This window comes from Herpailurus yagouaroundi, unplaced genomic scaffold (assembly GCF_014898765.1).
Source record: "Herpailurus yagouaroundi ecotype Mexico unplaced genomic scaffold, PumYag 197, whole genome shotgun sequence".
Classification (NCBI taxonomy): Eukaryota; Metazoa; Chordata; class Mammalia; order Carnivora; family Felidae; genus Herpailurus; species Herpailurus yagouaroundi.
The window spans coordinates 7916112-7929589 of record NW_024412428.1 but is presented as its reverse complement, the minus strand read 5'-3'; the positions used below and the strand labels follow the sequence as shown (position 1 = coordinate 7929589).

Here is a 13478-nt window from a genome sequence, read left to right as displayed (position 1 = left end):
ATTAAAAAATTTAAAAAAATAAGGCAAATAATCTTATTTCCTTTAAGTTTAAAAAAAAAAAAAACAGTGCCAGAGGCGATGTGTGAAAAGATACATCTGTTAATTAATTCTGCTTTAAATCACAATATATTTCATGTGTCAAACATTGATCTATTCCTGAATCATAAGTAGTTAACAAAATTCTTTAATAGGGACTTAAAGCTCTGATCCAAGCTGTTGAAGAGAAAAACTCTTAACGTGATACCCTTTTAATGGTGAAAACAGATACAAAGTTTTCCTTAAACTGACATTATTGAAACAAAAGATTAGACCTTTAAAGTTTTATCATAACCACACTGTAACATATACTCGATTGCTATAGCAGACAGACTGAATTCAGGCCCCAACAAATTATATTCTTGCAAAAGACATCCTACCTATGTCTTTTATTCTTGCAAAAGACATATATTCTTGCAAAAGACATCCTGCTCTTCAATAACATTTTGACCATTCCCTACTTACCCTCTTACTATCAACCTTTGGCTTTTCTTTTTCTTTTTTTCTTTTCTTTTTTTTTTTTTTAACTGTTTATTTTTAAGACAGACAGAGACAGTCCATGAGTGAGGGTGGGGCAGAGAGAGAAGGAGACACAGAATCTGAAGCAGGCTCCAGGATCCGAGCTGTCAGCATAGAGCCTGACAAGGGGCTCGAACCCACGAACCGTGAGATCATGACCTGAGCCAAAGTCGGCCGCTTACCTGACTGAGCCACCCAGGCGCCCTACGACTTTTCTATTATACTTACATTTCCTCTATTTTTCATTGTAATTTCTCGAAGTTTGGTGCCACTACTCTTTGCTTCTAGCAGGTGCTCTCACGAAGAAATGATTTCTAACCCACATCTGTCAGGATTGCAATATGCTGATCTCGGTAACTACTCAGTTCTCTGAAACTGGAGAGTTTTCAGGGGTCAAAATCCCTCAAGCTGCCGCTCAAAAACGACCTTATGATTTCAGTAACTTCAATGCCTGTCACTTTGCTGGGTAGTTTGTCTCTGGTAAGATTTAACAAATTTGTTAAGAAGGTGAAAAGTATGCCTACTTTATGCATTTTTGATAAAAACAAAGGAATCTCTAAAAGACTTCCCACTTGTTTCTTTCATCTTTGTTGACAGAACAGAATATGTGTCACTGCACAGTCATGAACACATAGAGCTTGGTTTTATTCCTTCTTCTCTAACTATTTTTTAGAGAAATAATATTGAAGCAAACTAAAAAATCCTTGTGATTTCAAACTCCCCAAATCAATCAAAGTACACAAACAAGGTAAGTTCTTACTAGAAATATGCCCCTTTTCGTATTTTCCCCGTCCTGTTTTCAGCAGGTTGGGCTGGTCTGGGCCGACATAGGGCACATGTGGATGCTTCGGGAAGCCCCTGGGATAGATACAGGGAGACGTGTGATGGCTAACCTTGACAACTTGGCTAGGCCACGGTACCCAGATACTTGGTCAAAGATTATTCTACATGTTTCTCCGAAGGTATTTTTTTTTTTTAATTTTTTTTTTCAACGTTTATTTTATTTTTGGGACAGAGAGAGACAGAGCATGAACGGGGGAGGGGCAGAGAGAGACGAAGACACAGAATCAGAAACAGGCTCCAGGCTCTGAGCCATCAGCCCAGAGCCTGATGCGGGGCTCGAACTCACGGACCGCGAGATCGTGACCTGGCTGAAGTCGGACGCTTAACCGACTGCGCCACCCAGGCGCCCCTCTCCGAAGGTATTTTAAAGGTGAGATCAACATTAAAATCAGTAAACCCTGAATAAAGCAGATTATTCTTCACCATGTGGGTGGGCCTCACCTAATCAGTTGAATGCCTTAATGGACCTCCCTCAAAGGGCAGGGAACTTTACCAGAAGATGGCCTTTGGAATTGCACCGCAGCATTATCTCCTCCCTAGGTGTCCAGCCTGTGGGCCCATGCTGCATACTTTGGACTTCCCAGTCTCCACAGTTGCACAGACAAACCCCCTTCAAGTCTGGGTAGATACTTATATGATACATACATACATACCTGTATTATGGGAGTAGGAAGCGGAACCAGCCCTGATCATATATCTGTATACTGCAAATACACTACCTCGCCCCGTCTTCTCACCGTTGCTCCTTTCTTCCCACCTCCTTACACCAAAAATTAAAAGAGTTCCCCCAAGGCATCAGTAGCAAGAAATTCCCCAGAGTCCTTAGGGATAGGTGAAAGCAGAAAACAGTCTACACAAGTAAGCATATTTTATCATCCTGTCGTGACCAGATCCAAGATGATCTTCAGAGCTGCTTCTGAAAGCTCTAAAAGTCTGTATTGTTCCAAGCAACCAAGAAGAGCTGCCCTCTCTCAGAAGAGCTCTTACTCTTGACTTCTCCATGTCTACTAATGCTGTTTAACCAGGAGGAGTCTGTCAATAATGATGAAAGAGTCTGAAGTCACTGGGGTTTGTACTGTAAACACTTTCTCATTTTATTAAAAAGATACATGATTCTAAAATTTGTATGGCCCCAGAAAAGACCTTGAGTAGCCAAAATAACATTGAAAAAGAAAAGCAAAGTGGGAGGCATCGTAATTCCGGACTTCAAGTCATATTACAAAGCTGCAATCATCAGGACAGTATGGTACTGGCACACGCACACACACACACACACACACAGACACACAGATCAGTGGAACAGAACAGAAAATGCAGAAATGGACCCACAACTATATGGTCAACTCATCTTCACAAAGCAGGAGAGTATATCCAACAGAAAAAAGTCCCTTTAACAGATAGTGTTGGGAAAACTAGACAGAGACATGCAGAAAAATGAAACTGGACCACTTTCTTACACCATACACAAAAATAAACTCAAAATGGATGAAAGATCTAAATGTGAGATGGGAAGCCATCAATACCCTAGAGGAGAAAACAGGCAGCAACCTCTTTGACCTTGGCCATAGCAAGTTCTTACTAGACATGTCTCCAGAGGCAAGGGAAGCAAAAGCAGAAATGAACTATTGGAACCTCATCAAGATAAAAAGCTTCTGCACGACAAAAGATACAACCAACAAAACTAACAGGCAGCCTATGGAATGGGAAAGATAGTTGCAAATGACATATCTGATAAAGGGTTAGTATCCAACGTTTATAAAGAACTTCTCAAACTCAACACCCAAAAAGTAAACAATCCCACTAAGAAAGGGCAGACAACATGAACAGACATTTTCCAAAGACGACATACAAATGGCCAACAGATACATGAAAAGATGCTCAACATCACTCATCATCAGGGAAGCACAAACAAACACCACAATGAGATGCCATCTCATACCCGTCAGAATGGCTAAAATTAACAAGTCAGGAAACAACAGATGTTGGTGAGGATGCAGAGAAACGGGAACCCTCTTGCACTGTTGGTGGGAATGCAAACTGGTGCAGCCGCTCTGGAGAATGGTGTGGAGGTTCCTCACAAAATTAAAAACAGAACTACCCTACGACCCAGCAATTGCGCTACTGGGTATTTATTCAAGGATACAAAAATTCTGATTCGAAAGGGCACATGCACCCCAATGTTTATAGCAGTGCTGTTGACAATAGCTAGTTATGGAAAGAGCCCAAATGTCCATCGACTGATGAATGGATAAAGAAGATGTGGCATATATATATAATGGAATATAACTCAGCCACCAAAAAGAATGAAATTTTGCCGTTTGCAACAACGTGCATGGAACTAGAATGTATTATGCTAAGCGAAATAAGTCAGAGACAAATTCCATATGATTTCATATGTGGAATTTAAGACACAAAGCAGATGAACGTATGGGAAGGGAAGGAAAAATAAGACAAAGGCAGAGAGGGAGGCAAACCATAAGAGACTCTTACATACAGAGAACAAACAGGGTGCTGGAGGGGTGTTGGGTGCGGGGATGCGCTAAATGGGTAACGGCACTAAGGAGGGCACCTGTTGTGATGAGCACTGGGTATTGTATGTAAGTGATGAATCACTGAATTCTACTCTTGAAATCAATAGTACACTATATGTTAACTAACTTAAATGTAAATAAAATCTTGAGGGGGGGAAGATATATGGCTTCTACAACTGAAAAATTGTTCCATTGCAATTGGTCAGAAATGTGTTCTTTCCCTGGAGACTGGCTGAGGCCATCCTGTGGCAAGGTGGGACACAGGGCCGGGGAGGTGGCTTGGGGGCCTCCCTGCACCAAGCCTGGACACAGGAGGGGGGCCTGCTGGGTTGCACCCACTGGCGACACTGACATCAGGTCCCAGCTCTAGGAGCAAAGGCCAAGGGCCATCCTATAGATGCAAAGAAGATTACGGCAGAAATTAGCCCAGTGCAACACCCGAGGCTCCTCTGCTCTGTCTTACAGCCTGAAGAAAGGGCCTAAGACACTCTGATTATAGCAGGAGACAGTCCCCAGACAGAGCGGCTGGTGCACGGGGGACAGCACCAAACCCCTCAAATTACTAACACCACACAAACACCCGTACTATCCCATTTCCTTGAGACTCAGGGTGGCTTCCAGAGGATTAAGAATAGAAAAAATATTTGGGGGAAAAACATGCATGTGACTTAGAAATAATTTATATTTTATGGGAGGAGCAGAAGCGATACAGAAAAGAAATACACAAGACCAAAATTAACAAGGCTCACGGATAAAGAACTGCAGACAGTAACAGGATGTTTGCCTACGTCTACAAATAAAATTTCTCTCATGAACGTGTTTTTCAGAGAAAAATCTAGGGGATCTTTTTTTTTTTTTTTTGGAGCTCCCCCCTCCAAAAAATTTACTTAATTGAAGAAATGGTTCAAATGAAGAACTTAAGTGGATGGGTTGATACAACTTATAGAAAAGGTAAAGGTAACCCCAACATGCTGGATGACCAGGGCAGTCATCCCAGGGGCCACAGAGAAGCCACCTAAGGGTTAGCTCTCTCTCATCACAGTTTTCTAGGGTGCGCTTGTCAAAGAGCTACTCTGCCATGCCAGCTTTAAGGGCGCCATCTTGCACAGGTTGGTTACTTCTGCAGTGATTCGATGAGAAGAAGGGTCTTTGGTTATTTAGCTTTGGTGCCCACAGCCCCCAGGGAGGGTCAGAGGGCTTCCTTTCAAGGTCCTCATGAGGAGCATCCATGTGTCAGCAAAGACACATGGCCAGACACTAAGGTCAGAGCCTCATCCTGAGCCTGGGAGGCCCAGGTAGATAAGATTTTAGAACTTTGAGCAAGACTCATTAACCAGCTCAGAGACTGATGTAGAAGACTGAAGCAGCAACCTGCTGTTACTGAAATGCCACTGCCCAGGGCCAGGCTTTAGTGCCCTCTGGCCAGAATGTTCTCTCCCTGCAGGCCTCCATTTGAGAGGCCCACTTAAAACAGGACAGCATGAAGCCCTGCACAGTGAAATGAGCCCCTACCAAAAAGAATGGACCCCTGACCTCTCAGGTCAGTATTCTCTCTGCAGAGAAGGGAATTGGGAAGCCACTCCGGCGGGCCCAGAGTTAGAGACAGTGAGCAAGCTGTGTGATGTGAAGCAAACAGCCTGCCCCAGGGGCAGGACAAATGGTCAGCTTTCTGGGGCACCTGGTCAGGGCTAACCTTGGTCAAGCCTTGTTGCTTAGAATCGATTCACCCGCTTTGCTGTGCCAGAGCTGACAACGTCTGCTGTGATCAGTACATCCTGGAAATATGTCAAAATGTTCCATCAACCTAAGGTCCAACCCTGGACTTCGCCTTTCTGTCTCTAAGAAGCTTTGGTTGACTTTTGTCTGGATCCAATACGTAGGAGTTCATAATCCAGCTATCATTCAACATTTTCTGATCAAATATCTATGTCAGCACTGTTCCAAACTCTGGGAACCCAGCAGGGAACAAAAATAGAAAAAGTCCCTGCTCTTGTGGATTTTACATTCTAGTTGGTGAGGCAAAAACAAAAGAGTATGTATACCAAATGGAGATAAGCACTAAGAAAAAATAAATCAGAGAAAGCGGTCTCAGGGAAAGCGAGGCATCTCTCCAACGAAATGACATTTGGACAGAGACAGAAAGTAAAGGAGAGAGCCATTCAGATAGCGGGGAGGAGAACATGCCAAGAAGAGAGAGGTGCAAAGGCCCTGAGACAGCAGAGGGAGAGGGGGTGAGCAGAGGAGGGAGAGGAGATCGGGTAGGTTATGGATCCAGACTGAGTACTTCCTAAAAGCTGAGCCATCCTACGTGCATTGTCCTGTGTTCTGAGTGGACTGGGAAGACTTGAAGGGTGTTAGGGAGAGGATGATCTCCTTTTAACTGATCACTCTGGCCTGAAATTACTTCGGGAGACAAATCTACTTTCTGAGCTCTGGGAGGACAACTCACCATAGCACCCAGAAGTAGCACAGTGAAGAACCCGGGAGGGTGTAGGCGAGCATCTTAGCACTGTCCTTGTTCTGTGCCTTGAACTGAGTTATTCAAACCCCTCCGGATCTGTTTCTTCATCTACACAGTGATAAAAACTGTAATCCCAACCTTCAGAAAATCACTATAAGGATCAGTGAAGATTGGTAAAGATGAAATATTGTGTTGTGTGGGATTAAGACATAGTAGGTGCTCAACTAAACATTAGTTGTAATTGTTATTTTACTTCAAAATAAAGAGCCCATGCCTAATGTGTTCTTTGCTAGTCTCTGTGTTTTTCATATGCGTGAACATGAGATTCTCTCATAAGGAAAATATCCCTCCTGAGAGGATGAAGCCAGGCCAATTTGAACGATATATTTATTTTGGATTTTTGCCCCATTGATCTGGCTTATAAAACACTCATGCTCACTTATTTAAACAGGGAAGCCAATTTAAATGCATACTTACCTAACCTCACATATATTATGCAGAGTGGGAATTTAAATAAGCTCCCTTAGATTAGCTACATCTCATCATATCATCAAATTCTTCTAGTCAAAAATGCCCATTTGTCTACACGCTCCTCTAGATAAAGACCTCCATTTCTGTACAAATACATCCACCAAAATCTGCGATTTGCTAAGAGAGGATATTCTATTCTTACAATTCACACTGGAAATCCATCATAAACTTTGTGATGTTCAACTTACAGATCGGGTCGCGGTGACAGTCTCTTACCTCCTGCAAAAACTTCTCACTCATCTGACTGAAATGGTGTCCTGGGGGCTTGATCCCAGACACCATCAACCCGGAACTGAAGACCCGTGGCTTCTGCAAGTCTGGCTTGAATTTCTCATACAGGTCACCACCTGCTGCCTTCTCCTCTTTGGGAAGAGGCATGGGACACGTGGGCGGAGCGTAAGGAAGCCCCACTGGCACCAGCGAAGTGTCCACCTGGCCGAGGGCCTGAGGACTCCTCCTGATGTAGGTGATGATCTTGGGCCTCACGTGCTTGGGCTTAGGCAGAACGATGGGCTTGGGTTCTGTCCTTTCTTCCGCCTTTTCAACCTGGTGGTTCTCCATTCCATCCTGTGAGGGAGGGGTGTCTTCAGAAGGTGGGAGGACAGGCTCGGGGACCCCGCTGGGGCAGGTGCTCTTGTCAGGCACTTTTGGGGGGGGGTTCGACAACCGCGCGCCATCGGTGGGGGGGACGGCGGCCGAGGGGGGCCTCGCACCCGCACCCGACGCGCCCAAGTCCTGAAAGCTGCTGCTACTGGCTGGTGTAGGCTGGTGGGTCACATTCGCGGTCGTCTCTGGATGGAGGGGCGCCGGGGCGCTGCGAAGGGCGCCCGCTCCCCCGGGGGGGCTTTCAGTCTCAGCTGCACTTTCCAGAAGGTTCCTATTTCCTGCCACAGCTGCCGTGACCTCTTTGCTGGCCCCTCCTTCGGAGCTGTTGCCTTGAGGGTCAAGGGGCTCGGGGACCCCGGCGTTGCTCTCTCCAACAGAAGGATCCGAAGTACAAGCCGCAGCACTGTCCACGTGCCCGCCGCCCAGCGCTCTCGCCTCACTGACCTCTGAGGGCCTCCTGTCAGGTGGATCATAAAGGATAAGAGGAACCTGGCCGTCTCCCGACGAAACGGCACTGGATGCCATTTCGCCGGGCTTCCTGGCTGCACCTGCTGAAACTTTACCTGCGGGCTGCTTATCAGCGGCTGCCAAGGAAGCAAGGCCCTGGGTGAGCGTGGGCTGAAGAGCACCCTCCTCAGGTAGGCTGCCCGCTCTCCTGTCCTGCTCGCTCCTGCCTCTTCCCGCCCCGACGTGCTGGAGACCGTTAGGTGACAGGCTAGGTGCGCCACCGGGGGCAGTTTCCTGCTGTGCTTTCCCACCAGGCCCCTTCCGTTCCAGGGACAACACAGCCCCTTCCTTCGAGCATCCCACACTCTCCGCCGGGGTTGACTTCAATTCCTGCACGGCCTTGGGGTGGACGACCTTCGGCTCCGGCTGGGGCTCTCCCTTTCCCTGACCTAACTGTGCTTCTGGCTTACTCGGGATTCCCTTCGGGGCTGAAGCCGAATGGGGACCGGGCTCTGCGGGGGCAGAACGCGATGCGCTCTCGTCGCTAACTCTCGGTGCACGCCCCATCTGGGTCTCCGAGGGGGTGGTCTCCTTGGCTGCTGAGGTAGATGGTTTAGGATGACGCACACTCTTTCCCTCTGAGGTACAGTCAGCAGGAAGAAAGGCCGCCCCTAGAGAAGGGGCCGTGGACATCGTCTGCGGCCCGTCCCCACCACTGGGCTCAGGCCGCGGGGCCTCGGGGGAGTCCAGCGGTGTGGGCTGCGGACTCTGCCCGCTGAGGCTCCCACCGTGCTCCCTCGGGGGCACATCCACGACAACAGCAGCGCTTCCAGCCCTTTCCAGAGAATGCCTTCTCAATTCCTCGTTGTCAAGGGTCTTTGCCGACTTATCCTTAGGAGCCTGCCGGGGCGGGTCAGCGTCCCTTTTAGCCGAAACCTCTGGACCGGCCTCAGCCATGACCTGCCTCCAACTTGACAGACTTGCTCCCTGAATACTCCAAGGGGTCTGGAGGGTATCTGTGCCTCTCTCCGTTGTGTGCTCTTCGTCCGGTCCTCCGTGAACGGTGGAAGAAAATTTAAAATCTTTCAGGCCGGTGGGGCCAGCCTGCAGTCCCTGCCCAAAGCCCTGAAGTTGGTGGAATTCCTTACTGAAGCGGGTGCTGTTCTCTGGCTCCCTTGAATTTGCGTTTCTAATTTCATCTGTCGGGTCACCTGTCCCAGACCCATCATGAGAGGAACGGACCTCCAACATGATCTGATTGGCATTTGTATCTCCCAGACTTAGGATACTCTCATTATTATTTTTCACTCCATTTCTGTTGTCCCGCAACGGAGCGTAACACGATTTCTTCGGAGCCACCGGGACACTCATTTTCAGCCCTTCAGTGGGGGCGGCTGGCCATGCAGTCCTACTTAATGGAAAGGTGCTTCCTCCGAGCTGCTATCTGCTTCGTGGGAAATTCTCAAGCTGCCTGCTGCCTCCCGACAATGTCACGTTGCAATACTACCTGAACCATTTTCAGAGCGGTTTTAAAACCAAGCATCGTCTTGACATACAGCAGGATGACTTATCTGTTAGGTTCCTGCTGAATGAGGGCCAATTAGTCCGTGAGACCTAGAGAGAAGTAAAAATAAAACCATGTCATTGGCATCGACAAACAGAGAGTCTCGGGACAAAAAGGCATGGAAAATACAGCTTTATTCATCACGTTCATATTATTAATTCATTCACTCACTCAGCCCATAAATTTCTCAAAAGCCTTTCTGATAGGTGCCTGCTGGCCAAATCGGGGGAAATTAAAACATAAAAATGATTGTTAGACAGGGATTATGAAATACGTTAAATCTTAAATTCAAATTTTAAAAATCCACAGGTTCATACGGATGACGATTTAAAGGCTGGAAGAGAAGGGAAAGCTTGTCTTCACGGAGTAATACCCAGACATATAAGAAAAATCATACGGTTAGAAAAATCACCATTTTGGAATTATAATTCATTATCTTGGGTGTGGGACCCCAACGGTTGCCAACAGTATCAGGTGAAAGATTACTGGGGACCAGGATATTCATTCACAGAATCTAAAGGTACCACCAGTCTCCAGATTACTCTATTTCTTACAAAAGGAAATCTTTATCTTTACAATGGAGATATCTGGTGGACACCACCTTAACCAAGTGACCATGTTTAACACCAATAATGGAAACTCCTACCACGCGTTCCTACTGTTAGGCAGTTCTCAGTGCCTTGTCACTTAGATCGTATTCTTGCTATAAATGTTCAACCTGAAGTTAACCACGAGGAAATAATCAGGCACATTTAAATTGGCGGACAGTTGACAAAATAAGTGGCCTAAACCTGCCCCCGAAATGCCAACGGATATCTACATACAACGCACGAACCTTGGCCAGATCTCGGATTCTAAAAAAATAGTGAGCGAGTGACGTTATCTGGGCAATTAGACATTTAAAATGGGTTGTATATTGGGTCAAGGTATTTTGTCAATGTTAACTTTCCTAGGTGTATAACAGTATGGTGACTATATCTGAGACAGTCTTTTTTCTTGGAAGATCCAAGCTTTTAAACATGATATGCTTTTTGACATGACACGTGGTAACTTACTCTCCAATGGTTCAGCAAAGTGTGTGTGCGTGCGTGTGTGTGTGTGTGTGTGTGTGAGAGAGAGAGAGAGAGAGAGAGTCTGAAAAAGAGAGAGAAAACAGAACTGTGCCAAATGATAATAATTTGAAAATCTAGGTGATCCACTCTACAACACCTGTAACTGTTCTATAGGTTTGAAAATTTCCAAAATAAGAAGTTGGAGGAAATTCTACCCCAGCCTTCAGGGCCTGCGTGATCCAGTCCCTACACACCTTTCCAGCCTCACCCCCACCACTCATCCTCTTACTCTCCAGGCTGCAGGCACACTGTCCTCATCCTCCACATTACCGTGCACCTCCTTCCCTGCTTCGGGGCCTCGGCACAAAGCCTACCATCTACACAGAACATGGGTTCTTCTCCCAGCATTACCCAACTCCTTTGTAATCTTCAGTTTGCAGCATAAATACCTCTTCCCCCGGGAAGCCTTCCTCACCCACTAAAACAGATTAGGTCCTTCTATGATGACCTTTCACAACATCCTGTACTTTTACTTAAAAAAAACTCTTCAAATGTGCCAGACACTGAAGAAAATATTGTTCAATACCTAGCATATGCATTAGGCACTTAACATGTATTTGTAACATGAATGAATAAATGAATGAATGATGAAGATCTTCTCCGTGATGCTATTTCTGCCCTCAAAGAGCTTAAAATCTAATACAGTGTTTCAATTTCTATTAGGGAGATTCACAGATCATCAGTAAACCACTCATTTCAAGGTTAACGTTGGTTTATCCACTGCTGGGAGTGCATTTTATTAGGCATGGGGGGGGGGGGAGTGGCAGCATTTCAAAGGAACAAGGTTCTGCTCCATCCCCAATCACGCCGTGGGGATTCAAAGTTAACAGCCTTCTACACCTTCCTCCTCGTCCATACAAGTACACATGTACACATTTTCCTGGGAGGCCGTTGTTAACGTTTCTGCTGAAGTAGGTTACAAGGCAACCCCCCGTCTCCCTTCGTTACTCTTTGTAATTTCATCTGTTCAAAAGATTATGTGCACATGCATACGTACAGATATATTCGTGTGTATATACACACATACATACATTTGGATGGATGCTACACAGCACGATGACAGGATGAACACCTGAGAACCATCACCAGTAACACACGGCTACTTCCATGTTCCTCTCCAGCCCAGCCCCCTCCCCTCCCAACTTTAAAACAAAATTTTTTTAATTATTTATTTTTTGAGAGAGAGAGAGAGAGAGAGAGAGAGAGGACGAGCAGGGGAGGGGCAGAGAGAGAGGGAGGCACAGAATCGGAAGCAGGCTGCCAGGCTCCGAGCTGTCAGCACAGAGCCCGATGCGGGGCTTGAACTCACGAGCCACGAGATCATGACCTGAGCCGAAGTTGGCCGCTTAACCGACTGAGCCACCCAGGCACCCCATCCCCTCCTAACTTTTCACTTGGCTACCTGCCACTGGCACCCCGAAAACCTCAGGTGATAAAACTCTCTTTGGTTTCTTTCGCATCTATTACAGTCGCACGTATTTTTTTACATAAATGAGATCATTTCCTGGAAGCTGGGGGTTTTGTGTGTTTTATTTGTCCCTTCTCCCTCACCCCAAGACACATTAACGCCCCAGTCTAGGTCTTGCCATTCCTTCCAATTAATCCTGCCCAAATACACACACCCGTACGTGTGTGGGCACCCTCGTTCCCTGGCATCTGCCCTTCTGATCTTCCCACTGGTGCTCACGGTCTTCCTCTCCCCACCCCACCCTCCCCTGCCTCTATCCCTATTTCCCACGTTCCTCTTCTCCCTCTTTGCCTCCTTCCAGGCCTGTCTTCAGTAAGCCACTGGTGCCCCGGGTCCAGCTTCACACCAAGAGAGCCCTCAGGCCTCACCAAGGTGCTCACACTCTGATCCCTGACACTGAGGGGATTCTCAGTGAATTCATCTTTATTTCTTTATTCAAGTTAAAACACGTTTTCCTTGAAGACACACATATCCTCTGGGCACAGATACAAAAAGCATGTAGACAAATCAGTAAGACAGCAGTTTAAAAGAACACTGTGCTCTCTGGGTCAGAAAGCAGGCGTCCCAGAAAGCCAAGGAGAGCAAGAAATCCCACAAATATGGGCCATCCACAGAAAGTGAGTGCCTCTAATTCTCTGTGGGCAGAATTATAAGCATGAAGCCAAGAGCCCTCTGGTTTGAATTGTCGAGGCCGGGAGAAAGAAAGAAACTAATTATTTTCACCAATGACGGACAAATCCAGAGGGTCATACACAGCAATCCACATGTGATCGTTAGAGAGTGACAAACAGGTAGGTGTCAAATCAGTGTCTTGCTAGAAAAGAGCTGTATTTTAATTTTTAAAGAATTACATAATAAATATCTTTTTCTTTCTCAGTAAGCAATAAAGGTCACTCACTGGTAAGGGAATGGAAAGCTAGGACTTTCTACGGGCCAAGTATTATTCTTAGCATGAATTCATAGTCATAAAATTTAACTTAACTTTTAAATTATAACTAATTTTGTTTAATCTTTAGCTTTAATTCAAGTTAAGCTATTTAATATTTGTGATGGCCTCCAGAGACAGATCTTAACATCCCCTTGCTTTCTCTCTGCCCTCCGAGTAAGGAAATGAAAGCACAGAGAGGGCAACATTCCCAAGGTCACACAGCCAAGAACTGGCAGAGCAGAAACAGAGACAGGAAGTAAAATCTGTGCAGAAAGTGGAAGCTTCACAAGGAAAAGCTGCCTTTCGGTGAAGTGGTATAGATCCCAAAGAAAGAATAAAAGGAAACGATACATCATAAGACCAAGAATAGAGAAGCAAAACCAGAAACCAAAAAAAGGAAAGCTCACATAACAAGAGGAAAGCATTTAAGAA

General features: G+C 46.0%; 1 protein-coding gene and 1 long non-coding RNA gene across 3 annotated transcripts in view; one reads left to right on the top strand and one right to left on the bottom strand.

Annotated features, from left to right (window-relative positions):
- The window catches only part of MTUS2 (microtubule associated scaffold protein 2), a 546859-nt gene that overhangs the window by 366110 nt on the left and 167271 nt on the right, over positions 1 to 13478 (bottom strand). For both annotated transcript variants that reach the window (XM_040448119.1, XM_040448120.1), the window contains exon 2: positions 7138 to 9588. In XM_040448119.1, coding sequence (XP_040304053.1) covers positions 7138 to 9345 — 2208 coding nt within the window. In that variant the 5' untranslated portion in view covers positions 9346 to 9588. The remainder of the gene's footprint in view (positions 1 to 7137; positions 9589 to 13478) is intronic.
- The window catches only part of LOC121012792 (uncharacterized), a 30689-nt gene that overhangs the window by 11112 nt on the left and 6099 nt on the right, over positions 1 to 13478 (top strand). The gene's annotated exons all lie outside the window — the stretch shown is intronic.